This window comes from Mchenga conophoros, linkage group LG12, assembly GCF_057382185.1.
Source record: "Mchenga conophoros isolate Kocher_MC1m ecotype Shallow Benthic linkage group LG12, M_conophoros_male_GT1.1, whole genome shotgun sequence".
In the NCBI taxonomy this organism is placed as follows: domain Eukaryota; kingdom Metazoa; phylum Chordata; class Actinopteri; order Cichliformes; family Cichlidae; genus Mchenga; species Mchenga conophoros.
In genome coordinates this window covers 19,142,128-19,170,071 of record NC_140537.1, presented here as the reverse complement: position 1 = coordinate 19,170,071, position 27,944 = coordinate 19,142,128, and the positions used below count along the sequence as shown (strand labels likewise).

Genomic DNA, 27,944 nt, shown 5'->3' with positions numbered 1-27,944 from the left:
CAAGCTTGACTTTATGTTTGTGGCAAATAAAGATAATTTGGGTCACAGAAGTCATTGAAATGAAACATGACTTTTTATTAATTCTTCCAGCATTACATCTGGTGCAAACACTGAGCAACATAACCAATGATAGGTCAGTGATCTTCACTATACATTTATTAATAGTTTTTCTAGTTCCATTTTTTTTTAACAAAGTGTTAAATGGGTGGAAAACATGTTTTACATTAAGAGTTTTTTGAGTCAGTTGCCACATGGCACAGACTGTAGCAAACTACAAGTAAAAATCTGTCAGGGATGACAGAAGGAAAGAAACACAATGTGGTTTAACGCTTCCTCCAAACTGGTAAAAACTTTGAGAAGGAAGGGAAAGGGAGAAGAGATTACTTACAATGAAGTATGACTTTACGATGCCGACCGGGGGGACCCCCGGACCATGAAACAGTGGTGAACATAAGCTATCACAGAGTGAACATGCAGAAATGTCAGCCAGAGCAAACCAGAAATCAAATACTGGTTTTGTGTAGTAAACTTCGAAGCATGTTCAACTGAGATCTCCTCTGAAAACCGGTCGAAAAGTTTTAGTTCAAAGGAAGTACAAACGGGTATAAAAGAAAAATAATTTAAGTACAAGGAAAGGAAACTAAACATTCTCCATTTAAAAAAAATCATCTAAAGTGGAAGGAAATAAAAACTAGTTTCCTTCCAGTTTTCTAACAAGACCAAAGAGTGAGTGGAGAGCCAGTTTCTGTTACTAGAGGGATCAAAACAAACGATATTCATTGAGCCTGTTGGTACATTAGACAGTCTTTTAATTTGTGTTTTCACAGCTGCTAGCGTCAGCTCGACTTGTGCCAAACATCTAGTGGTTATGTTTCTCAACATGCCACTTAAACCTCTTCAGACTCTAAAGAGCACGTGGCCTCTTAGGATTGATCTGCTTACTGGCTTGCTCCTCCTCCTGCAGTGCAGAGCGGAATGACTTCACTTTATCTGTTGAGGAGAGCAAAAGCATTTCACACATTTAAAAAATGTAGCAGGATGGCTTTATTCTATTGTTAAGTGATGTTTCGGGCATACCTCGGAGCTCAGTGAGGATTTCTATCTTTTGATCTAGGATCTGCTCCAGCTGCGTGGCGTAAGACTCCACGTCATAATCCACCTCCTCCGTCATCTCCAGCAGCACCTTTTCATCTTCCAGCCACCGGATAGACTCCTGCTCAGAGGAGAACAAAGAGAAGTTATAAATTCACTGTCAGGAGCTGCAATTTATCTGGATTCATATAAGTATGTATGAGAAAAAGAAAGAAACGAGGAGAGCTGGAGTGTTTTCTAACCTGGAAAACAGCTCTGTGGTCCTCTAGGACCTGCTCCTCCATCTCCACCAACTGTGACACGGCCTCATGGAAGGTGAAGAGCTGAGGAGACACTTCTTCCTCCTGTGTTTACAGATCCAGCAGAAGATCCAGATTTAAACAAAGGAGATCAGGCATTTTTAAATAGCTACTTCTAAACTGTGGCTTCTTTCCCTTTATACGTCACGATGTCTCCAACAAACAAATATTCTTTAAACCTGAGTAAAAACCCACGTTTATAATTTGGGTTTTAAACCAGACTGAGTTCTTCTATTTGTGTTATTATTATATTATCTCACTCTTTTGTATGACGCATTTTAGTCAAAAATCTAATTTTCTTAAAATTGTTAAATTAAACGTACTTAACAAAAAGCTACAGCACAGAGATCATTTCTGAAATCTGGTTATCAGTGGACCTCACCTTCATCACTGATAAATAAAAGTTTCAATGTTAATCCAAAAACACTTGGGGTAGTGAAATACGTGGCAGCTGCGATATGGTAAATAGGCTGGTACTTATTTAGTGCTCATATACCAGTATCTTGCACTCATTGCCCCTTGTAGGAGTCAGGGACTGAACTACTGAGTAATATACAGCCTTGTTTTACCTCCTGTTCCACAGCAGCCCTATTTTCAGATATAAGTTCCAGATGTAAACAGTCTGATTTGTGCTTCAAAGAATCAACTGTGAGCACTTACATTCTGCTCACAGAGAAGTTTAAGGTCGTCTCTTTGTGGTGAGATGCTCAGCCACTCTTCATCCAAGAGATCCAGCTGGTTGACAGCATGGATATTGGGGCGTCCCCCTTCCATCACTTGGTTGGGGTCCACCGTTAGTTCCTTTACCCTGCAGACCAAAAGAAGAAATAAAGAAACACATCAGATCGCAGCGACCACAGGTCAGACCTGTTCTTAACAAGGCTGATGTTTGGTTTGCGGTTCATGGTTTGTGCAGCATGGCAGCTTCATGACAGCAGTGATGTCATGCACAGGCACAGATGACAATGCTCAATTTCCAGATATCAGTTTTCATGGTAACTGGAGTCTGGGTGTTCAGAGCTCATGTTTAACTAGGCTCTCGCAGAGCTGATGAGGGATTACAGCACTGTACCCAACCTGCAGGTGCCAGCGCCAATTAATTAGGACTACGGCCGGGATAAGGGATTACCCGCTGAGTGTTTGGCTCAAACAAAAGCTCACCGTGGATGCATTTGCCAAACAGCTAAAAGTCGAGTTTTGCACCAGCATTCTGACTTATCACACCCAGCTATCGCAGTTATCCCTGACATCCGGGGCATGAACAGCGATGAAACAACAGAGCAAATAAAAGACACACCCACACACACAGACAGACAGACAGACAGACAGACATATTGTTCTTCAGGATTTAGCAACACAATTTAAAAAAAAAAAAAAGTTTTGTCTACAGTTCAGATCAAAGTCAGAGCAGGGATGAAAAGATGAATCACATCAAAACATGCAGATGAAAAACAGAAAGGGGAAGACAGGAAGTGTAGCGCAGTGAGGAGCTGATAAATGAGCTCATGGGTGTGTTCTATAATGCATTAGATACACAAAGGGACAGCATGCACTGTGTGTATTTGTGCGTGTGGTGCTGTGCTTTGGGGAGTGCTTGACCTGCTGGGAGAGGTAGCAGCAAAGTCATCATACTCAAAGGTATTGGTGGGCGAGTGCTCAGGGCGGCTTCCCTGACCGCTCTGGGAGAAGGGGATATCTGACGGACTAATCCCAAACTCCTTCACTCTAAACAGTCATCATACCAGCACACAGAGCAGCAGAGGGCGGGAAACATGAAGGAAAGAAAGTAGGAAAAAAAGGGGAAGAGGATACAAGAGTCAGAACGAACAAGAGTAAGCAGAGAAATTTGGAGTAGTACAGCTAATTTCAGATTCTATAAAAGCCACTGGACATTACAGAGGAATCCAAAAGAGCTAAAATTTCATAAAGGTGAATAATCCAAGAAGTTCCTGTAGCAAGAAGATACTGTCTAAATCACTGGAGTGGGTTATCTCAACCCCACCTGTTAGCGTAGCGTAGTGTGTTGAGTGTGTTCTCACAGGATGTCATCCCAGGAGAAATGGTTGCAATCTGGAGCAAAAAACAGAATATGTCATTCAGATTTATTTCATATTTATTAACCTGTGGAAGAGATTTGATAACATGGCCAAAGACAGAGGACTGACCATGCATGTGCGTGAGTTTTCCCCAATAAAGGAGTCTCTGAGGACCTGGGTGAGTTTACTGGCTCTGAATGGTGTATGGGGCTTGTTACGACCCAGAGCTCTGATACACTCCTGAAACAACAAGAGAGACATACTTGGTAAATTAAAAATAAAAAATAAAAAATTACAAATGGAAAAAGTATACATGACATTTCTTTGTTATTTTACAAATCAACAACAAAAAAACGAAGTGGTAGCCAACACTTGGGAAGGAGCTACTCCACTATCCCTTCACTGCACACAGACCTTCAGGGCTAACAAGCTTTTGTTGATCTCTGCTCCCTCCAGACGAGTCTGCCGGTCAGCGCTCGATGTATCCGCCCCCCTCTCATTGCCCGCAAGGTCGATGAGGGAGAACTTTCCATGCATCTTCCCCTTCCTCCGGAGAATGATCTGGAAAACGGCGTGGCTGCGAGATGAGTGAGCGTTGGCGGACGTCTGCCCTGATGTTCTTTTGGGGGGTGATCAAGATGATGATGAAGCAGCAGCAGCGAGGGCAAAAAATTAATAACTTCAGGAGAAGGAATAACATCCCCAAAGAACATGAATATTGTGCTAGACGACGTCTGCATGACAATAAACGAATTTCAGAGTTTTGATCTGATCACTGATCAAATACAAGAACACAAAGTCTTGGAATTCCTGAGAAAGTTCCTGCTGTCATACCTGCAGCTGTTTCCCACTTCAATGAGTTTCAGGACATCCTCTGTGCACTTGACCTCCTTCTCCTGCAGCCCCACCACCTGCACTTGCTGTTTCCCGTCCTCCAATACCCTCAGCTTAGCTTTACGATTCAGCAGGTCAAACACCTACAAACACAGTTCTGTCAGCATTAAATAAAATCTCTCCTTCAGAAAAAAATAAGAAGGAAAAAAATGATCACACATCACTTGCCTTCCCACTGTAGATTTCAAAGAAAGTTGCGTACACTTGTAGATCTAACTTTTTGTAGCTGGGTTTCTTCAACATGAGAAATACATCCCGAGCTGCATAGAAACACACGAGAGATCGAATTCCAAAACAGATCCAACTTATCCTTCAGTCAACAAAGAGCTACATCTAATGTGCTTACCAGCTAATGCATAAATTCCTTTAGAGCAGTCTTGGTTTTTCCCAGAGAAATCGCCACCCATAGTCTGTGACACAATGAAAAAATAAATATATACAAGTTAAAATGTATTTTATACACAAATTATATAAGATGCACTCCAACTACAAGGATAAAAGCCTTCTGTTTTCTTAAAGGCACATTAATTGTAACTCACGTGTGTTTTTCCACTGCCTGTCTGTCCGTAGGCGAAGCAGGTGGCCATGCCTCTCTCAAAAATGGTTTCCACAAGAGGTCTGGCTGTGAACCTGCAGGAGAAGACAAAACACAGTCATGCGCTACTCCATCCCCAAATTTATACATAAAATATTAACAATTCATTCATCTAATTTTGTTTGTTAGTCACCTTTCTTCTGACTAAAGGAATTATATTAACATGCAAAAAAAACAGATTTCAGTTTTTTATTATCTATGAATTTGCAACTTGAAAATGTCAAACTATGGCTGTTATTTGAATTAGTTTGGTTTAGTAACAATGCAAATAGATAAACAGTCATTTGTAGAATGTTTGTAAATGATTAAAAAAGCATAAAACGATCACAATCAACACATTTCGGTCAAATTCCGCTGGCCGAGTGGCCAGGTCGCACCCCTCAATGAGTGTGGCTGCGCTGATCCAGGGTTTCCTTCCCCTAGCCGATAATTTGTGGCAAAACACTGACTTGTTCATTTGTAGTTTGTGCATCAGAAACCGTTCAACAATTTTTTTCCCCAGACATAGCTGTCTGCAAACATCTCTCAAAACTAAGCTAAGACAAACACTGCAAATACTGGAAAGTCTGGTTGTTCTTGATTGTGCGCCATTGCTTGGCAGAGATTCTCCGTCTGTGTCTTTGGTTGGCTTATCATGTGCTGCGTCACATAATATGAATCTGACTTGAAATTGAATAAATCTAACAGCTCAGATGTCGCTTCGGGTCACAAACCTGTAAACCATCTCGTTTGTGGTGCTGTCGTCAAAGGCGTAGTCAAAGCGGAAGGTCTGGTTCTCCAGGTAGCGGGTCAGGTCCACTTTTTGTTTAGGTTCATGAACCATCACCACATCCTTACTGGGAATGGTGATCACATCCAAATCTTTCACGGACAACTCTGAAACACAGCAGAGGCGACACTTTCAAATACAACAATATAAAAAAGTACTTAGCACGCAACATGAGGCGAAACTCATCAAAGACCTCACCTTTTTTGTTGAGTGGGCGTTTCCTCACACAAACGCATATTCTGTGCTCTTCAATCTGGGCAGTGCAATGAGAAGGACATTTATTAAACTTTGGATGAAGGTCAATTCTTACCGATCAGGAGCGAAGAAGAATTTTCACCAGGTCTGCTGTGGTCAGGGGCCGGTAGTCTAGACTGGCTCGGAAATCTCGGATCATGTACATGATCTCATAGTTGGGGATGGTGGTGTCCACCTCCTGAAGGACAGACAGACAACATGACAATTACTCTCATGTCAAATAGATACTCACTTCAATGTAAACAACTCTATGGCAAAAAGAAAAAAAAAGAAGAACAACATCAGTGTACCTGAGCTCTTTTCTCCCTGAGCTCCTGCTGCTGAAGCCGGCGTCTTTCTCTTTTCTCTTGAAGTTTTTCCACCTCCTTCACGCAGTTTGACTTCCTTCGTGCTGCCATTTAGAAAAGAAAAACAGTAATTCTCCCAGCTTTCACATCATGTATCAACAGCTTTCTCTTCCCCTTTCATCTCGCTTACAATATGTCACTTCTACTACTTTCCCAGCGTCTTCTGTCAGCTTTCCTTTCTGTTGGCCTTTATTTAAACAGCAGAGAAACCTTGGGCTGGCTCCAACAAAGCAGAGCAGTGATACAGCTACTACACACCCGGATGCAGCGGCTGGCACACAGTGTCTCCCGCATAACATTAGCTGCTTGCTCTACATAACCAACAAAAGGCCTTTGCAGCACTGTGTTTCAACACCTTTTTATTTTTATTTGTGTCCTCAAACACAACAGGACATGTGACCTCTGAAAGGAAAATTAAAAAAAACAAAGACAAAACCAAAAAACACTTACAATGCAGGATATGTGCCTTGCATTACTGTTTTAATCCAGTCTGATTACAGTAAGAGGCTGTTTCAAATCAAGAATGATCGTCTTAAGAAGGTTATTCCAAAGCTCCCGAGCACCACACCCCCAGATTAGTTTTGTTTCAGGTCAATCAAACTATTAGTCACCATTATAAAGGAACACAAGTTAGCAAACATGTGAGTAAAAGCCACTTTTAATTCAATGCAGAGTTCATCAAAACTATGTTATTCGATTAGCCCCGGCTCAATGCTCGCCGCTGCAGCCCCAGCTTCCCGCTGCAAAGCCCAGCCCAAGCCTTGTGACACAGTCCTGGCCTCCTGCTGGCTCCAGTCCCTGAAAACCCAGACTATCGGAGCAGAGGGATTAATAATCTGCTCTAATCTGTGAGGAGAAGATGAACTGGGTCAGCACCGGGACAAGAAATATAAGACGAACTCAGCACCGTTACTGCTTATGGGCTATTCAGTCTGTGTGGAGGGGAGCTGAGGGGGTGAGGAGGGGGGACAAGGCGTTCACATCATCCTCTCAGCCTTCCAAATGACAGCGAGCACTTTGAATAAAAGGCTATCATTGCTGTCTGAGCCCAGAGACGTAACACACATTACCGCAGGCTCTTCCACGTGTGTGCCCGTGTGTGACTCAGCAGAAACCAGACACACAAAAAAAAAAAAAAAAAGAGCAGCACAGCCAAACGACACCACAATTTTTTTCCCCTCCTAATACCCAGAAAGCCTGTCTGCTGGATGGATTGTGAGTGTGCTGCTTCTTGTCCACACAACAGCTCTGAGCAGTACGTGGCAGACATTTGGCTGAGCGATCTTCTTGTTTGACTAGCGGTCTATCGGACTCTATTGGAAACTATCAGAATCACTGTGAAGCACTGAGGGCAGGGGTAACATGCAGGTGATACATACAAAGCTGTCCAAACTCCTTTCTGGATAGCGGCTGATGTGAGGACTCTGTGATGAACATGTGGTCAACAAAGACACGACATTAAAAGATTTTGATGGTATGCTTTTGTGCGATCGATGCATTTTTACTAACGCTGACAGTATATTTGGATTAAAAAAAAAGAAAAATCTTACATGGATTATACTTCACATTTACATAAAGGGATTAGGCTAGAAGCTTTTGGCCAACTGCTTAAAACTGGTTTCTTGAAATGATCATTTTCTTGACAAATGTCATGATTGTTACCGTTCTGTAGCTGCTGCTGTGTCTGGGCCTGAGTGGGCTGTGCAGGCTGCTGCGATGGAGGAGGTGGAGCAGGCTCTGGCTGCTGAGGCTGTGGAGGTCTGGCCCGGGTTGGAATTGCTTAAGACACAACACCACAAAGATTAAAATACAAATATCTCTGATCCAAATGCCACTACCAAGCAACACTAACAGCAAACCCCCCCCCCCCCCCCCCCCCAAAAAAAACAAACCCTTACACCAAAATAATTAAATGAATGAATATTAAAAAAGGAGGAAGGAGGAGGAAAGAAAAAAAAAGATAATAATAATAATAATGAATAAATACCCAGAATATGTTTACTTTGGTCAAATTTGTTAGCACAACAAACGTGGATGGTTCACGTGTACTGAAACTATAAGGCTGTGAGTGTTATGTTTGTATTTCAGAAAAATGCTTTCTTATAAATAAGGAAGTAGCTGAAAGTAGTGGGTAGTTCTATATATAAATGGATTAGTCAGTATTTATTTATTAATCTTTTTTTTTTTTTTTTTTTTTTTTAAACACCGGGTGTCCGTACTGATGCTCCACCAAAGGGATTTGTGTCTCCTCCTGGTAGCTTTTTCTTGTTTGCCAAAAGTGTAAACGACTACACTGGAGTCACTATGTTTGCATTGGAGAACATATTCTATTAAACTATCAATTTTACATTTAAACAACTACTGCCTGCCCATACTACAGTACTGTTTGACCAGTGTTTGCTGCTTGCCATGAAATGAGTATGACAAGAAGCTTTTATGAGACCATAGGTGCATAAATGCAAAACGGCATATGTGTGGATGTAAATGAGAAGCTAATGTCAAGAAATAAAAATGATATGATGCTTTTATAAATGCTTAAAAAGTTAGTTCTTCCTGATTGCACAGGAAGAGTTGATGGACAAAAAACAAAAACAAAAAACCCCACAGATTTTTTGCATTCTAGTAAAATAATTGCTAAACTAAAGTGGGCAAACTCATGATGGAAATAAACAAAACAAAGACTGACAAACAAAAAATAGCAATCCATAGAAAGCAAAAATTTCAATAACAATTAAACCACCATAAATATGTGAGGATAATGTTGCAGTTCCTCAAACCTCTATTATCTCTGGATGGAGTATCATTCTTAGGAGGTGCTATCGTCCGTCGGTTCTGTGAGGGGAAACCAAATAAAGAGAAATGACTACTGAGTTAGTTAGTGTGATTCCTACTTTTGTTGTCACAAAGTTCTAGACTTTTCTTATCGTGAGTACTCTGCATACAAAAATACAGAAATACACATGCTTTTTTGGAGGCGGGTGGTTAATGTATCCACATGCTGCAAGCCATACTGTGTGGCACAGATGGAGACACAGAGCGGCACAGGTGCAACAGTACCCTGTTCCCTCACTGGCAGAAATTTTCCTGTAATTTCTGATCATTTGACAAATGTGAATATCAGACAAAAATGTCTAATATTCAGTACTGGGTAAGTAACAATTTAAAATTGGACTTTACTAAAATTCTAGTTAGATCTCTGACAAAGGAAAAACCGTGATGATACAGCTCACGCCGCAAAACACACAAAAACAATCTTGAGTCTGGGTGGGCTGGTGGTGAGACAAAAGGATGGTGGGAACCTTGAGCCCTAAATATTTACTGAATTTAGAAAGAAAAAAACCACTGAAGACTCTCACCTGTTAGTCTATATTTATGACACATGGTGTAATTAACAGGACCAGTTAGCTGGTTCCTGAGAAGGATCGAGGTTCTATAAAAAGATCCATCATACTGAGCCGCACAGGTCACCCGAGGAAGCCTGGGTGCTAGCCCGTGAATGAGGGATGAGGGTGACAAAACAAAGAGCTGCAATTCTGAGCAATGTAAATCACACGCTACACCTTTAGGTGCTCATAAGGTCACACAGCACCACTCACCTTTGCAATTTTGTTGACCTTCACACATGTGGGTGTAGGAGGGGGTGGGGTCTCTGGACTAGGGGCAATTTCTTCATCTGGAGCCACATCTGGATTAAGTGCAAATATACTCTCCAAGTCAATCTGTCCAGAAACAGAGCAGCATAAAGTCAAGTGATTCTGTCTATGACAGGGTGTTCAGTCAGTTTGAAAATACAGTGCATCACAAAAGCCTAAAAAGGGCTTAAATGCGACCAGTTTTGTACATAATTAAGGTGGACAAGAGTCTTCAAACTACCCCCAAGTGCTTATATTTAAACTTGGATGTCTCTTGTGTGCTGAGTAGTCAAAATTATTCATCAGATTTATTGCAGTAAAGCCAAAGGGTGTTGACCACTTTCTAAAACTGCTGCTGAATGTAATTTTTAAAGTTCTGTACTGTAAATTTCACCAACGCTCCATGGGTGAAAAAGCTCAGAGACAGACTTGCTCCATGGACACTTTGTCATTTTGATGGGCTGAGAATCAATGCTGCAATTAATGGACAACTTGCTCCAACTTTCTCATTCGTTTTTATACTTTAAAAATCTAGGCAATGTGCACGCTGTATAAGCATTCACATTATTGAGATCCTCCTGCACTTAACTACTTCTGCATACTTTGTGCTACAGAAACCATTCTGGTATCAAAATGTTCAGCTTTTTCTGGAGAAGTGTGCTTTTATGAAGAATTCAATTTTTTATGGCATTTTGCCACCACTGTGTGATGACATCCCCTGCTCTTTAAACGGTGCTAGAAGAATAATGTGAAAAAACTTCTCTTTTTTTCATGCCCAAATCGTTTGCCTTACATGTATAAGATATACATCAAAACATAGCCATCCCTGTCCTCTTTCATCCAGTGTCATTCAGCAATTTCTCATTTCTCTTTCTGTTTTGTTGGAGGGAAAAAGTAAACAGCCTGAAGCTGCCATCCTCTGCAGTGGTTGCTTTGTTTAAAGTTCTTTCCACAAACTAAAGTTTTCAAACAGTTGTAACATCTCCCTCTGTGTGTTTGTATGTCTCTGAGCTTCTGTGCAGGATTATGATTAAAATTCAGCTAATAACCGGCATGATCATAGACTTGTGTCTTAAACACAACTGGGATGACTCCTTACAATAATCAAGAGGTGCACGACCGGCTGACGCACCACAAAGATTGTGTCTAGCGACACAGGAAGTTATGTCAAAATCGTCACACGGCTAAACATTTATGGATAAACATTTCTCATTTGAGATCATTTTTCATTTTGATGAGCTTCAGCTCCAAGTTTAGCATTTTTGAAGCTCAGTTTTGGTACCTTTTTCGCTTTATTTCGCATATTTTCAGTTTTTGGTACTGTTGCTGGCCGATATTTTGCTAATCTTTTGCAATTAAGCAGATTTAGCAAATTCAGCTTTGAATATTTCAAATATTTTTAAACATTTCAGGCAACATTTTCAAATTGCAGCATTCACATTGCATTTTTGGTAGGAAATGCTTTTTCTAGTATTTTTTATTGTCTTATTTGGACTGTGCGTATGTGCTCCAAAGACAGGGCTGAACCAAATGCAGAAACAGACATTTTTATATAAATAATTCTGCTTATCTTTGTGCTTTTTATTATGTCCATGAAAAATAATTATGAAAATGTGATGCAGCAAGCCTGCCGCCAGATGTACTGTTAAATTTTCACACTGTCTACATGTGATCAGAGCTGCAGGGTGTGCAAGGGGTGATGTGTGGTTGAACATGCAGCTTAGTTGCATAATCACAGCAGCTCCTGAATGCTTTTGGATCTATTATTCATTGCTTTGGAAAATAAAAAGCACTTTGTGCTGTTAAGGAAGCTTTAAGAGGTTAAAAAAACGGTGGTAAATAGTGGTTTACCTCTTTTCCCTTTGTGTCTCCATTTTCTATCCACTCCACTGTGACGCTCTCATTGTCCTCGTTAAGTGAGGTCACCATCGCCTGATGTATACGTCCTGTAAAAGCACCAGAGATAAGATGAACTCAAACATCAGATTAGCAGAAAAACATAAATAGCTGAAGGTAGAAAATATTGGGACACAAAAAATCACTGTAGTGCTATGGAAAATTAAAAGCATTTTATTGTTTAGTAAGTACAACAACAACATAACGTTGTTGCATTTGCCATTCAAACCCCATGATTTATGAAATATAAAAAGGTCTAATTATCACCTGCTACCATGATCAGATCTGCATGCAGTCTTGTTAAAATAAAACTGTTTTTATTTGGATATACACTGACTTTAAAGAATATATAGTATATTATTTAAAAACAACAGGGTAGGCAATCTTTCTGATGACGAGTGCCATCTAAAATTTTATGATTGCATTAGCAATAAATTTAATAACACTCTATATTAACAGTTACACACTATATAGAACCACTTTATAGAATTATATTTGTTCGCAGATGTTGGCAGCTATCAGCGAATAGTTATCAGCTATTTTGAAACAAAAAAAGACATTTTTATCCATAACAGCAAATGAACTGTACAACAGAAAATACAAATGCTATTTATGGTCTCCTCACAACAATAAGTAAAATAAACTGGGCCAATATGGCATGTTTGTTAATACAGGGATACACATGTTAATGTGATCTCTGGTCTCCCACTCAGAGACACAGGTCTCCGAGTGTCCAGCATTCAGACGGCTACCTGAGGACACTCTTCATATGAGAGAAAATCTGCTCACACAGATATGTAGAGCCAAATACTGTCAATAAGGCCTCTGCAATGTTCTGAAGACAGTTAAACTTGTCAGGTAGTGATGTCCAGCAGGTGAAAATGCGAGCTCCATGAACACGCACAGCTATGGATTCCAGCTGCTTCGATGTTGCATTAACTGGCATTAGCTCAGCCAGTTAATGTGAGACAAATTCAGCTGCTCATTAAAGATTTCTGGTTTGATCAGAAAAGAAAACATTGGTCCATACACCTGTAAGTCCTAAAAACACATTGTGAATTCTGTCTCGAGCACAACGAATGTGTCTATCCGAGCTAATTTGCGATGTGCACCGCTGGCCTGGCCATTTATTTTTAATGCACCTTCTCAGATTAATTCACTGCGTGTCGTGCCAAGGGCTGGACTGGGACAAAAAAATCAGCCCGGGCATTTTGACTAGAGACCGGCCCACCAGGTATTAAAGCCATAAAGCCTTTGAATGAAAACAAACGCTGTTGTGACAGTGATGTACTGTCTTGTTGGTATATGTATGATTTCTATACATTTTACGTCAGATAAAAGCTTTGGCTGTAAGCTTCAGATAATTATTTAATAACAGCCAGACATTTTAAATGAGAATAAGAAAGTATTTCTTTGTGCCCCCCTTTCCCTGTTAATGCCCTACCTGGCCCCCTGGCAAAACTTTGCTAGACCCACCCCTGCACAGTTACCAGCTGTCAGCTACATAGAAAAGGATCCTGGTGTTATTTGTCTCTCAGAAACAGTTCATAACTTCCCGTCAACTCATTCATGTCACCTAAAAGGTAAGCCTGTTTCTCCATCACCTGTTCAGCTCTGATGATTCAGTAAGGACATCTCCTGGTTTCATCCTCATGTTTCCCTCTCACCAGATAACCAAACCGATATCATGACCAGCAGCTTTACAGCTGTGGCTCCAGCAAACATCAGCTGATACTAGAAATTAATATTAAATAAATTCTAACAACAGCTTATCAAGCTTAAACGTGCTGCTGTTGTTTAGCGCGATGTCCGGCGGTTTCCTTTTTCTGGCGCAAAGTGGGCGACAAACAATAGAGTACAGCTGATCAGCTGATCATTGATCAGTTTCATGATTGAAGTAACAACAGGAGAGAGAGGAGAGAAGAGGCAGCTGTGCAGCATAACGACAGAATAACTCCTTTGTGTCTTTTTCCATTCTAGCTGAAGTCCGGGACAAACTGTTCCTTTTCAGCTCAATACAAAATGCATAATATTTTCTCTGAATGCGGGACGACTCCGTCTTTTTACGGGACGGTTGGCAACTCTAATAACTAACCTTATGAATAAAATAAAGTTCGCTACAACAATGCTGATGAAAACTCCGTCATGCTAGCTAGTACGCAGTACGAGTTATTGTAACTGACTGTAAAAAGTCAGCACAATGAAAATAAACTACACCAAACTTGGTTTATATTTGACCCAGATAGACAGGTAGGTCATAACTTCTTACCTGAAGTTCAGTTCACCTGACACTCGGACCAGCGGCCGCCTCGGGTCTCTGCTCCTCCTGCCTCCCCTCTCCCTCATCCACCTACCAGCCTCCACCACTTGATAATGTTACTGAATCTGTGGAAGCTCCGCCATAGCCACCACCAAACGAGTTATTTTTACACACCGGCCAGCATCTGGCCAATCCACCACCTGTCATTTTTTATACCCTTACAAAAAATAAATAAATAAAAAAAATCATCCGCCCACCGAGCAAATGCCCGGTATGCCCGATGACCAGTCCAGCTATGGTCGTGCCATCAGTTAACCCTTCGCGTGCCAACTGTAGCACGCGTGCTTAGGGTTGCCGACCCCTGCTATATTATAATTGTTGTGTGACGACCCACTGATGTATTCTATACATTTTACATTTTCAGTTCTGTTTCTGAAGTGTTGTGCTCCAACTTTTTTATTATTATGCCATATACATTTAACCTAGCTTCAATTAAACCATTTCATTACTAATTATATAAGCTTATATTCACCTTTATCCTCACAAACAAAGAATCTAGTTCCAGATAATGCAGGCGTTTCAGTGAAATGTTACCAACACAAAACCCGCCTATGCTCACCAACAGAGGCTTTTATTTCATTTCCATTGTTCTGTAAGTGACTGAACAAATTGGGTTTCTTGTGAGAGGAAGGCAGCAGGCTGAGGCTAATCTTGGTAAGTTCAGACCAGGAGGTTTGATAATGAAACGTTAGCGAGACTCGGATAACGGAGATGAGAGCAGCTGCTGTTAGCCTCTGTGCTTCTCTCCGCCCCTCTGTCTTCAACACTGCAATACTAACAGCTGGAGAAAAAAAAAAAGAAAAAGGACAAAAAAGAAAAAAAGCTGCTCAGCCCTCCCATTTCTGCCTGTGCAGATCCAACTGCATGCTGCAAAATCCCTTCACTATCTAAGCTCCAGTATCCATTATTTAGAGACACAAAGAGAGCAGGCCAGCAAAGATGCTTTCAGTGTTCTCATGTGCTGAACATTTGATCAATTTACCATACAAATGTTTCACATTTGCAAAAAGCAGGGAAAATGATTTTCTCGCAGGGCAGCCATTTATTCAACAGAATGCATATGTTCTATTTGTTAGGTATATATCGCGCACTTGTGATAGCGTTATTTCCTTAAAATTTTGGTGATTTAGCAAGATGTGGACATCCAGTATTTGAGCCATTCCTGTGTGCATTTATAGAGGATACAAACAGCCACAAAAATACACAGAATAACAAAGTTAACCCAACCCCCCACCCTAAAAAAAAAAAAAAAAATTAGTTGAAATTGATTTACAATAAATCACAAAGTTTTAAAATGTAAGAGTGGTTTTATACTTGGTCCCTTTCAGCCCTCAAAACTAATTTAGTTTCTGAACACTCATTGTGGTTCATGTAATCTGTCACCTGTAAACACAAAGGGTTTTTTTGTTGTTGTTGTCATTACCTCCCAGCTGGATGGATAGATATATAATTAAATTATTAATTGATTTAAGTATCATGTTCATGTGCAATGACAGCTTATCTTACAAGAGAAACTTATACTACAATTCATTTGGTTTTGTTATTAGCAGGCAAGATGCTTTCACATTTTATTATCAGAGAAATCAGCCACATGCTATTATAGAAAACTTCCATACAGGCAGTAATGATAATAGTAACTAATCCAAACATAGACATGAATTTAAACAGGAAATGTACATGTAGCTTTTTTTTTTTTTTTTATTCTACTGCTGATCAGATGTTTACCAACAGTATACAGTCATCCCCCACTATATCGCAGTAGAGCAGGGCGATATGGCCAAAAATATTTATCACGATATATATTTGAAAATTTGAGATAACGATATAACTAACGATATAATTGATGTGAGACAAAATACAAAATACAACTCTACAACTTTACTAGCGCAAAAACAAAAACATCCATTTATTTTCACTTAAACAAGCAGCTGTTTTTTATTTTCATTAAAGCTATATAAAAATTTAACAGTGCAAATGCAAATTCCTTGCTGAAAGTTTAACCAAAGGGCATTTCCAGTAGAAATGGGCTGACATATCCTGAGCATAACCATGTAAAATATCCACTAAAGTTAAAAAGAGGTGCTTTGCAACATTAAACTGCAGTGTGCCAAATAAAAAAGTCAAATAGATATTTTTCGGACCATAAGGTGCACGGGATTATAGGGCACATTATGCGAAACAAAGCAGTCAGATAAATCAAACTTTATTCAACTCATTCTTCTTGTTTCCTCCACTTCTGTACCATTGATTCATTAATGCTGTATTCTATCACAGCTGCACTATTCCCATGTTGTTGCAGTATATTAATGACTAACTTCGTATTGTGGATGGATTATCTCAGTTGTTCGCCTGACTGAAGTTTGGTCCGTTTACGGCATCCTGCCATGCGATTGCATTTGTCTCTAACCATCAGGAACCCTCATGTTAACTTTTATCGAGTGGAAAAGTATTAGCATTCATCCAGTGGCGTGTCTAGAAAGTTTTTGTTGGGGGGGCCAGGTAGGGGCACAGATTTGGAGAAGGGTGGCAGATGTAATTGGCAGATAATGTTAAAAACAATTCTACCAACCGTTAACCATAATTCAATAACCCTGTAAACCTAATAACCGAATGCGCTTTTAACTCTTATTAGAATGAGATTTTAACCACTACGGTGCAAAGTTTTTAGATACTGCGTTGATAAAGTACAAGAGATACAATCAGTCAGTGTTTATTCAGCAGTCAAGGACATCAATATTTGCATAGTATTTTTACTGACATGTAGAGCACATATGTTTTGGGCAAAAACATTTTTGAATATTAAAATACGAACATTTTTAACATACAATTGGCAAATTAGCCAATGCAAAACCAATGCCTGTTAAAAAAAAAAGAAGATAATCTTCTCACAAACTGGTGTTTGATTTTGAAACAGGAAAAAAGTGGGGAAACAAATGAAAAGACTAACATTTGAATAACACCTGAAAGCAAGTAAATACTTTATATGCTGCCTTATCGTAAACTTTGGTAATATTGATAAAGAACAACACTGACTGATGATGAAATACAGTCAGCTGGCATGGTGACACTGCCAGTATTAACCTGCAGGGCTGGACTAGGACAAAAAATTGGGCATTTTCACTACAGACCGGCCCACCAGGTATTAAAGCCATAAAGCCTTTGAATGAAAACAAATGCTGTTGTGACAGTGATGTACAGTCTTGTTGGTATATGTATGATTTCTATACATTTTACGTCAGATAAAAACTTTGTGCCCCCCTCTCCCTGTTAATGCCCTACCTGGCCCCCTGGCAACACTTTGCTAGACCCGCCCCTGCACAGTTACCAGCTGTCAGCTACCTAAAAAAGGATCCTGGTGTTATTTGTCTCTCAGAAACAGTTCATAACTTCAACTCATTCATGTCACCTAAAAGGTAAACCTGTTTCTCCATCACCTGTTCAGCTCTGATGATTCAGTAAGGACATCGACTGGTTTCATCTTCACGTTTCCCTCTCACCACATATCCAAACCGATATCATCACCAGCAGGTTTACAGCTGTGGCTCCAGCAAACATCAGCTGATACTAGAAATTAATATTAAATAAATTCTAACAACAGCTGATCAAGCTTAAACGTGCTGCTGTTGTTTAGCGCAACATCCGCTGGTTTCCTCTTTCTGACGCAAAGTGGGCGATAAACAAACAAGAGAGACGATCAGCTGATCATTGATCAGTTTCATGATTGAAGTAGCAATAGAAGAGGGGGGGGGGGGGGGGGGGGGGGAGATAAGAGAAGAGGCAGCTGTAAATACAGAATAACTCCAGCTTTGTGTCTTTTTCCATTCTAGCTAAAGTACGGGACAAACTGTGTCTCTTCTCAGCTCAATACGAAACGCGTAATATTTTCTCTGAATGAGGGACCATTCCATTTTCTAAGGAGCTGTTGGCAACTCTACTAACTAACCTTATGAATAAAATAAAGTTCACTATCAGTAACATCATAGCAACCGAACAGCTGTATAGAAACGCGTCATGCTAGCTCACGCAGTATGAGGTATTGTAACTGACTGTAAAAAGTCAGCACAACGAAAATAAACTACACCTAAACTTGGTTTATATCTGACCCAGATAGACTGCAGGTCATAACTTCTTACCTGAAATTCAGTTCACCTGACACTTGGACCGACGGCCACCTCGGGTCTCTCCTCCTGCCTCACCTTCCCTCATCCACCTGTTGCCTCTGTGGAAGCTCCGCCATAGCCACCACCAAACAACTGAGTTATTTTTACAAATCGGCCAACATCTGGCCAATCCACCACCTCTCATTGTTCATGCCGTTACAAAAATAAATAAATAAATAAGTCATCAGCCCACCATACAAACGTCTGATGGCTAGTCCAGCTATGTTAACTTGTTAATCTTTCGCCGAAAAAATGTTTTCCGCAGTGCCGTCTTTCGTGCTTGGCTCTCCTACCTTTGCTAACATGATGCTCATAGTGCAGAAGCCGGTGCTGCATTCACTTACCCTCGAATATCTGAGCTTCACTGTGAAACCATAATCGTACATTTGATATTTCATTAAATTTTATTGTTTTAGCTTCGGGGTGGCACCTGGGGTGGCCAGTCTGGTTGGGGGGGTGGCCTGTGCCCCCCCAGGCCACCCCGTTGGACACGCCACTGCGTTCATCCTCCAGCTTCACTGTTTATGTTATGCTAACTTAGCTGTGTTGCTAGCGATCACATAGCACATCATTATATACCAGCTAGTCCAACTTCAGTAACCCTACAAACGTCACTGCTATTTCGTTTTCTGTCTTCATTTATGTTGGAAGTGATAGCAGAGCTGTAAGTTTTAATTTTTTCAGAAATCTCTCAGTCAGAACATGGTATACCATGGTTAGGTAACTAGCGAAACTAGCGAGCTACCTTCCGCTAACTTCCTGCTAACTTCTAACTCCTGTAAATGTAATAAAGTCTGTTTTCATGGATGCCTGGATGTTAAACTTAATTGTTACACCTGTTAAGCAGCAATCGTGATTGTTTTATTAAAGATGAAAGAATTTAGACAGTTCTTAACTCTCAGTGTGCCACAGTGTTCGTTTGACTTTGGGACCTGAAACGGATGGAGTTTTGGACCCAGATTACTCCCAGATTTACAAGCACCTTAGTCCGACATATACGGTAATAATGACGGTCCGCTTGCATGTTCTACAAAAAAAAAAAAAAAAAAAGTGCTTTGGTGGGTATCTGATGGATGAACACCAAACCAGTTCTGCATCACTGAAGTTGCACCATTTTTATAAACCGATTCTGTTCCATCCGTTTCATTCAATGATCCGCTTTCCCCCTTTTCATTTTCCGCTGCTGCCATGCTTCTTCGGCCATGTGCGTATGAAAACAAAGGCACTGCGCATGCGCGTATTACCCATATTCTATCGCAATATTTTCTTATCGTTGCCTAACATTGTACTGGTATTACCGTGAACGGTATAATATGGCCCAGCCCGATATCGCAGTTCACTATTTGTGGCCTCGCTGTTTCGCAGATTTTTTTTTGTGCAATTTCAATTTGTCAATCAATCTCATGCAGTGTCTCCTGTACAGTAAAGAATGCGTTCGGCTTATCAAATTTACATATATCTTCGATCACTAGCAGTGGGACTTGTCACCGGCGGGTGCCTTTGGTTTCATTGTATAATACCGCACTTATTTTTCTACGAAGGTTTGAACTTTGAGAGTGTTTAAACAAGAGAGAAAAGTGTGAAAATGTTCATGCCTGTCTGAGAAAAGTGTATAAAGTGTGTAGTGAGGGGTTTTACAGCCTTAAAACATCTATAATAATTGTAAAAAATAAAGTTGGCTACTTCGCGGATTTCACTTACCGCGGGTTATTTTTAGAACGTAACTCCCGCGATAAACGAGGGATCACTGTAATAAAAATGTCCCAATAGAGATCGACAGACCATGTGACTGATTGCTTTACCCATCGGCTTCCAGTGGCTGTCATGCGACCGGCTATGGCAGTTAATAATACAGCTTCTTGCCATTCTTTGTGTCTCCGTTTATCTCTGTAACTGTTGTCTTGTAATAGCCCGTGCGCGCTAGCCACTTGTACCTACAATCCTTTGCGGTTTTACTCCGGAAATTACGTCACATTTTCGATGTCTATAGCTTTGATGGAGGTTGGCACCGAGTCTGAGGAACAAACTGTCTGTAGGGTTGACTGGAGTAGACAGATCTACTCTAAGATCCTGTGTGGCTGTTACGACTAGGTCGCTTTGGACCCTAGGCACGAGCCCTGAATGGTAACAAGATATTTCTGCCCGTTTTCTCCTCATACACATCAACTTGCACTGTAATGAAGGAAGTATTCACATCCTTTACCCAAGTAAAAGTACTAACACTATACTTGTACTAATTAATTAGTTACTTAATTAGTTAGAAAAAGCTCCAAAAACAGTCGAGGAGTCGAGGTCTGAGGGCTCTAAAGAGTGAACAGGAAGATGACCTAGAGTCAGAGTTGAAGGGTACCAGAAAAATCAGGTCTTTGTTTAAAATGCAATCACACTATAAACACAAAAAGAACTAATTTCTCTTTTGTTGGTCCACTTTAAGATTGTTGAGTTTGCGTCTTCTAAAAAGAACGATATGTAAAAACACTCTTGGGTGTCAGAAGCTATAAAAAGTTCTGTTTCCATTAGTGCTACTCATAACCAGATGGGTGACCTATCACAGGTATTGGTCCACCACAAACTACATTCATCCACAAAAACTGGTCTTTGGAAAGATAGACTCTGAAAAAAAATCTAGCTAAATTATACAGTGACTGGGGGGAAGAGACATGTGACATTAAATGTCACACCTCCAAGAGTAGCAGCACTCAGAGGATTTATGGAAACAACTGTGCTAAGCATGGCTCTCCAAATCACTGCTCCATCCTGCTAACCACCCTGGAAAAAAACGGCTGCCTGCTTTTGCCAATGTCAAGCAGCAAGCCACCGACCACAGACTTCCTGTGGCTTCATCGCGATCAGACTCAATAAACTACTTGGTGCATAAGTAACAGCAGCAGAGAAGAGAACAACTTCGCCCAAACTACTTTGATAAAACGAGACAAATGTCCTATTATTTTATAATATGTAAATCTGAAATTTAAAAATGAAACAATATGGAATGTAAGGGGTTATAAATAACCAATAATTATCTAAAACATAATAATAGCAACAACAAAAATATAATTTTACACAAGAAAATCTGCAGCCCGATACATGTACTACTTAGGTGGTAACCAACAGACACCGCACGATGTTATCACATTACTTAATTAATGATACGATACAATGACAATTTTTAACATTTTTCAGCATGCTGAGTACTGCAGTAACATATATTCTGATTTATGGCCGTTTTTCAACTCAAAGTTAAATAAAGAAGGCGGCCATGAAGTTAAAAGTTAACACAATTAAGTACACTTTAGTTATTATTTTGAGATTGTCAAGCACACCAACACTGTCAGTGAAGCCTGGACATAAATGGTGCCAAAAAGACCGAGTCAGCATGCTATCAGCCTGTGACTGAATGGGATCAAGCAAGCAATTACATCCAATCAGTTTCTGATAATAAAGTAATTAGCTGTGATGAATCATCAAAAAATGCTGTCTACATAGGAAGAAATTCACATATAATTATTAAAGTTGGTCTCAGTAACCTTCCTGATCTACAGGAATATCACCAGAATACAATCAACTGGCAGCCAGTTAAGCTGAGTCCCCTTGAGTTGTGCTCATTGACAAAGACTCATTCAGACTGTCTGTCTGCATTTATAAATTACACAGCAATTATTTATGAGTCTCTAACAATCTCTGAGAGCGACTGCAGTGAGTCCAAGTCCAACTGTGAGTGTTTGCTGGTCTGTCTCTCTGTGCTGGCCCTGCGATACAACCCGTTTAGGGTCTAGTTTGCCTCTCACACTGCGACAGCTGGGATAGATCCACCCCTAACGCTGACCTCAGTGGATAAGTGGTTAAGAAAATGAATGGATTAAATGATACATAAACACACTATTCTGTTTTTTATTACAGAGATGGAGATGTATTTATTTCCCAGACACAAAGGAGGAAATAAATAGCAACAACCCCCTCCCCCTCCAAATCAATCATCAGCCAAATTGTTATTTTAATCACCCATGAACACCACATCTCCAGTTAGAAGTTCTCTTAAAATACAGTACAATACACCTATTAATGGCCAGACCTCCCTACTATTATACATACTGTTATAAAAAATGCCCAATAAATATCAAACCGAAGTCCTTGAACTATACTATTATAAAAGGGGTAGATCTGTTACATTAAAGTGACAGCTAAATGACACAATGCTCAACAGGTACTAGGGGTTGAGTGGATAAAGTTCGTCTCACTCTAAATGTCAATTTTACACAGGTCATTAGGTTCAGATATAATAAGGACAAGGCTTGTTTTAGGCTCATTCATAACAACCCACAAACACAAGAATAACACTAAGGCAGTGTAACTGTCATATGATCCTGCTGAAACTGATGAAGTGATCACTTTCCTCCCAAGTCTGCTAACTTTGCAAGATGTTTGTTGTGTCAATGAGCCAACAGTTGGATCTTCACTGTAAAATGCCAGCAATTCGTCTTTTCTGCTATCAGACGAGACTGTTTAACTGAGCCTTATAGTGAGTGCAAATGCCAAGAGAGGCAGTCATGATGAACCCATAATGCAACAGTACAAGACATTTCCCATGAAGAGGCTAAGCAATGGTGCTGCTTGTAGACATTTGCTGTTAGCAGTGGCAGGAACTATGTAAACTGAACCTCAATAGCAGTAAATGGCACTAAACACAACACTGAACATCAGGAGCTTGTGTAACCTGTTGTACCCAGAAACGCATGTTTTAAAGTACTAACAGCATAGGTATTAAAAAACGATTTATTGATTTAATTAAAAGTAAAATTATTATTTTTGTTATTACATTTACTTTCAAATGGCAAGGCAGACATGCCTTTTAATAATCGAGAAGTGACAAATTTCCTTAACTGGAAACTATCCTACCGTTCTTTCTGCAAAGCTACAGACCCAAACGGACAGGTTTCAAGGACACAGCATACGTCCAGACACTGTACATCTACAAGATCCACATGAGCTATTGTGCAGCTGTACTCTCTGACCTTGCCAAAGACGGGAATATTTATTTCCCCCCCCAGACTTTAATAAACTCTAACGGCTGCCTACATCTTCCTCACAGACATACACTGTATCCTTAGACTTAAAAGAGCTGAAATACCAAGTCACAACCGGGCTTGTTTTACTGAATCCCCCATCAAGTGCCCCACTTTTTTACTAAAACCTTGCTGAATGGGTACACTGACACCTCCCAGGAGCAGAAGGGGCTTAAAATGGTGTGCTCTAGTTCTGCTAAGCCTGTGGAATAAACAAAACCCTCAAAGCATCGTTTTCACCCACAGAACCAGAGACACCTATTAATGAAACCATATCAACATGGCACACATTCAGAAAAAAAATGATGTAGTGTACAAACACCACACAGACCCTTGCCTCTCCGGTACTCCACTCTGCTCTGAAAGACTTTAAAATATATAAAATGCCAAACCATAATATTTTACTTAAAAACAAACAAACAAACAAACAAACAAAAAAGATAAAAAGAAAAGAGGAAAGCCCAAAAATTAATACTCAATATTGATATCCAGGAACAATTAAGAGTATAATACCTTTAAAGGTGCACACATCATCCTCTGATGACTGGAGGTAGTCTAATTAAACTGCTCCTAATTATTTTCTATAAGACCTAGCTCTCAACAGGAATAAATATGAAATGGAAAAAACACAGAGGGAGCGAGTGAGTCCTGGCAGAACAGAGGGAGCCGGCTGCAACAGATGGGGTGGTGGCTAATAGCATGAATCTGGCTTGAATCTGAACCAGTCCCCAGAGAGAGAGAGAGAGGGCAATCCCTGCTCTGGATACAACACCAGACAGACAGAACTGGTTCTTTCTGCAGCCCTGCTGTGCATCTAGTTCACATCTCACTCTTGATCTTAGGACAGAGATTATGGATTTAGGGACATTACCAATGATACTAACCAGCACCAGTGGCTGCAGCACACCTCTGGCACTAGCTTTCAAGCTTATTCCCGTGTGCTTTGTGTACAAGATTGGTGCTGTTTGAGGGTTTGTTGCAAAACAATTTCACTGGGTGTAGCAAAGTCCCAAAAGGACCAGCAGGAATGACACAAACTTCTGTGTCATCTTTGGCTCTATAGCCCTGAAGCAATGCCGAACAACTACACAGAGCAGCAAGAATAAAGCTGGCATTCACAGAAAGGAGAGTCATACAACAACCAGCCTCTCCCTTTTCTCGGTCTACTCATCTGCTAGCCTTCAGAAACAACTTCAGCTCATGTGAATGCAGTTTAACCCCCCTTTTTTGTAAGCTATTATGGCTACATTTGTAGTACCACTACAGAAAACCGAGGGCATCAGTAGATGCCTCATATTTAAGGTTACACTATCTACAATTATATATCCTTGGCATTGCCTCTATTAAATAAAACACTATCATCTTTTATGACCCATGCAATACCAAGAGTAATAGAGGAAATAAAGGAAAGAGTTATAAAAAATGGCTTACGTATATGCTCTTATTACAAATGTATTTTTATGGCAAATGACCGTGATAAAAGACAATATTAATACAGGATTTTAGACCTCAAAAGGGTTTCCATAACAACTAGCGGTTCGGTTTATTGACAGAGCATTTAATAAGCTAACAATGAAAGAAAGCGGGGATAAAATATAACCAAAAACCAAAGTGCATGTTAACGAAACCGATTTTACTGCAGAGCCACTGCTGTGTGAAGCCGGGAAACAGCACACAGCCTTTGGCTAGCCATAAGCTAACGCTAATCTTGCCGTCTACGTTAGTTAGCTAAGCTAACCGGGTTAGCAATCCCGCTAGCTTGGCTAATTACAATTTTGAATTCCCTGTTATAATAAATAATTTAAGAGACTAGGTGGCGCTAGAGTTAATATGTTTGTATGCTTGATAAATTCCAATCAAAGACATTTGCAGTTATCTAATGATAAGAATCTAGAGGTATCGGGAAATATCTTCTGAATGGGCATGCTAACAAAGGTAAGGCGCCCATTCAAAGGCTTAGGCCGTGCTGAAACTCTCCGCCCTGACAACTAATATGAATCTGCAGCTAGCGTTACGTTCTGCAGCCAGAAACAACGGTTGCTATATTCAACAGCAGCGCAGCAACAAAGATCCCCAAACAACTTACACATCGCGACGGGAAAAATAAATAGACAGGGTGAAACTTACCATCGCTGCGTTTTATCTCCACATAGGTACCAACGACTATCTTCCCAAAGCCAGACGCCATTCTACATCACTTAAAAATGAACAAATACAGGACTAGAGACTTATTGTAAGCCGAGTAAAATCAGCTTCTTTGGCAGTCTTTGGTTTGGGAGGAAGATGCAGTCAGTGGCAGCATTACGCATTACGTCAAGAGCATTACGTACCTACCAAGAATAGCAGTTTCTTTCCGGTCAGCTTTTTCAAAATAAAAACGTTATGCGGCTCATAAAAGCATTGCATTTACTACAGTGTTTATAATTGTTATTTCTTTAATCATAGGCTGTTCCTGTAAAATATTGGATTTCCCATTAAAGTTAATTGCAAAAACTATTACCTTTACTTGTACATGATCACTTTGGGTGCAAACACACCATAATATATTATAGCTATTATAGGCTGTTGTAATTGACTCCAAAATGAACAGATGTTGTTAAGATTAGTTTCCTCCTAACCAACTCAATGATTTAAAATGCTAGGTAATAATAATAAATGCGCATTTTTCTGTAAAACGAGCACTTACATTGAGCTCATGTTTCAAATATATGATACTAATCTATAAACATATATGACATAAATAAATAACTGATAATAAAGCCCATTAGACTGGATGTAGACTGGTGTATTGGTATACAATATACACAGAACAATAGTAGTTTTATCATTCTTAATATTTATACTCCCTATGAATCTTGTCAAAATGAGCAAGAATACCTCAGTAGGCTGGCTTTTATTAATGCATTTATTCAAGACAATGATACTTACAGCATATATGTTTTGGGTGATTTTAATGCTGATCTCACAGACAGCAGTTCTCAGTTTGCTGACCACTTAACTCATTTTTGTCAAGTTAATAATCTTATCTTGTCTACCAAAGTGTTACTGCCTGCAGATAGCTATACATACATAAGTGAAGCCTGGCATAGTACATCATGGCTGGACCACTGTATCTGTACAGCTGATGGACATGCAGCTTTAGCAAACATGACTATTAGGTATGAGGTAACTGTGTCAGATCATATACCTTTTGGTTTTACTGTGAATGTGGAACAAATGCCAGCAACAACTGGAAACAATATTGCTAATATTGCTACCAGTGTAAAATTAGACTGGTCAGCTTGTAGTGAAGATGATTTCTTAGCTTATCATAGTAATACCGATATACATCTGAACAACATTTCTTTGCCGAAAGAAGCTATTTTGTGCAAGGATGTCAACTGTAAGAATGCTGTGCATAAACATTTACTCTGCTCCATGTATGATGATATAGTGACTGCTCTGCATGAAAGTGGTACACTGCTTGATAAACAATATAAGCATAAGAAACCTAACATCAGACCTGGCTGGAAAGAACATGTATCCATGTACCATGATGAAGCTCGCATAGCTTATAAATGTTGGGCCATGGCTGGAAGACCTAAACAAGGCCCAGAATTTGAACAGAAAAAATGTGCGAATGCCAGATATAAGTACGCTGTTCGCTTTATAACTAAAAATGAGCAAATGCTGAGAGCAGATTCTTTGGCCAGGAAAATGTTGTGTAATAATATGGCAGATTTTTGGAAAGAGGTGAAAGCTCTTAATAACTGTAAACCATCTCTACCATCAACTGTTGAAGGTGTTTCTGGGGCAGATAACATTGCAGCATTATGGAGACAGCATTACAGTGCGTTGTTTAACTGTATAAAAAGTGATCCATATGAGGACAATCTTGACATGAGTAATGACACAATAAGTGTAAGGACACATGAAGTATATGAAGCCATTCATAGGTTGTCTGATAATAAATCCTCTGGTTTGGATCACATCACTGCAGAACATTTAAAACATGCTAGTTTAAGGCTAGCTCCTCTTTTAGCACTCTGTTTCACTGGGTTTATGATTCATGGCATATTACCAGACTCAATGCTGTGTATTTTACTGGTACCAGTTATGAAAGACAAAGCTGCAAAAGTGAGCTGTTTGGATAATTACAGGCCGATTGCACTAGCCAGTATTTTATCTAAGGTGTTAGAAAGAATCCTGTTTGATAGAGTTAGTGTGTTCATCTCTTCTCTGGATAATCAGTTTGGCTTTAAACCAAAGCACGGCACTGACATGTGCATATATGCACTCAAGGAAATAGTCAGGTTGTATAGGGCTAAAAATTCATCTGTCCTCATGTGTTTCATTGATGCCTCTAAGGCTTTTGATCGAGTGAACCACAGAAAACTTTTTGATAAATTGAAGACACGGGGAGTTCCTCAATACATCGTGAGGATTCTCTCTTACTGGTACGCTCATCAGAACATGCAGGTTATATGGGGAAGCAGTATTTCTGCCCCCTTTGGTGTCAGCAATGGTGTCAGACAGGGTGGGATTTTGTCTCCAATTTTATTTAATTTATATGTCGATGATTTGTCCATACAGCTGAGAGCCTGTAA

The 27,944-nt window shown here is 40.0% G+C and overlaps 2 protein-coding genes across 5 annotated transcripts; one reads left to right on the top strand and one right to left on the bottom strand.

Moving 5' to 3' along the window:
• Positions 1–51: 51 nt before the first annotated feature.
• On the bottom strand, positions 52–25,694 carry kif2a (kinesin family member 2a). Of its 4 annotated transcripts, XM_085294193.1 has the most exons (22): positions 25,486–25,694; positions 11,771–11,865; positions 9,884–10,006; positions 9,065–9,119; positions 7,950–8,066; positions 7,667–7,711; positions 6,231–6,331; positions 6,023–6,118; positions 5,884–5,938; positions 5,630–5,792; positions 4,861–4,951; positions 4,668–4,731; positions 4,490–4,581; positions 4,262–4,404; positions 3,842–4,046; positions 3,557–3,667; positions 3,394–3,461; positions 2,991–3,116; positions 2,052–2,199; positions 1,335–1,436; positions 1,078–1,213; positions 52–990 (listed from the first exon to the last, which is right to left on the bottom strand). In XM_085294193.1, exons 1-22 carry the CDS (start codon positions 25,544–25,546, stop codon positions 905–907), a joined length of 2,283 nt encoding a protein of 760 aa, XP_085150319.1. In that variant the 5' UTR covers positions 25,547–25,694; the 3' UTR covers positions 52–904. The 4 variants fall into 4 exon arrangements, with proteins under 4 accessions (XP_085150319.1, XP_085150321.1, XP_085150320.1 ...); XM_085294195.1 differs by lacking the exon at positions 2,991–3,116; XM_085294194.1 differs by lacking the exon at positions 7,667–7,711.
• On the top strand, positions 25,642–27,944 carry LOC146562451 (uncharacterized). Its single transcript, XM_085295311.1, has 3 exons — positions 25,642–25,650; positions 26,119–27,874; positions 27,931–27,944. Exons 1-3 carry the CDS (start codon positions 25,642–25,644, stop codon positions 27,942–27,944), a joined length of 1,779 nt encoding a protein of 592 aa, XP_085151437.1.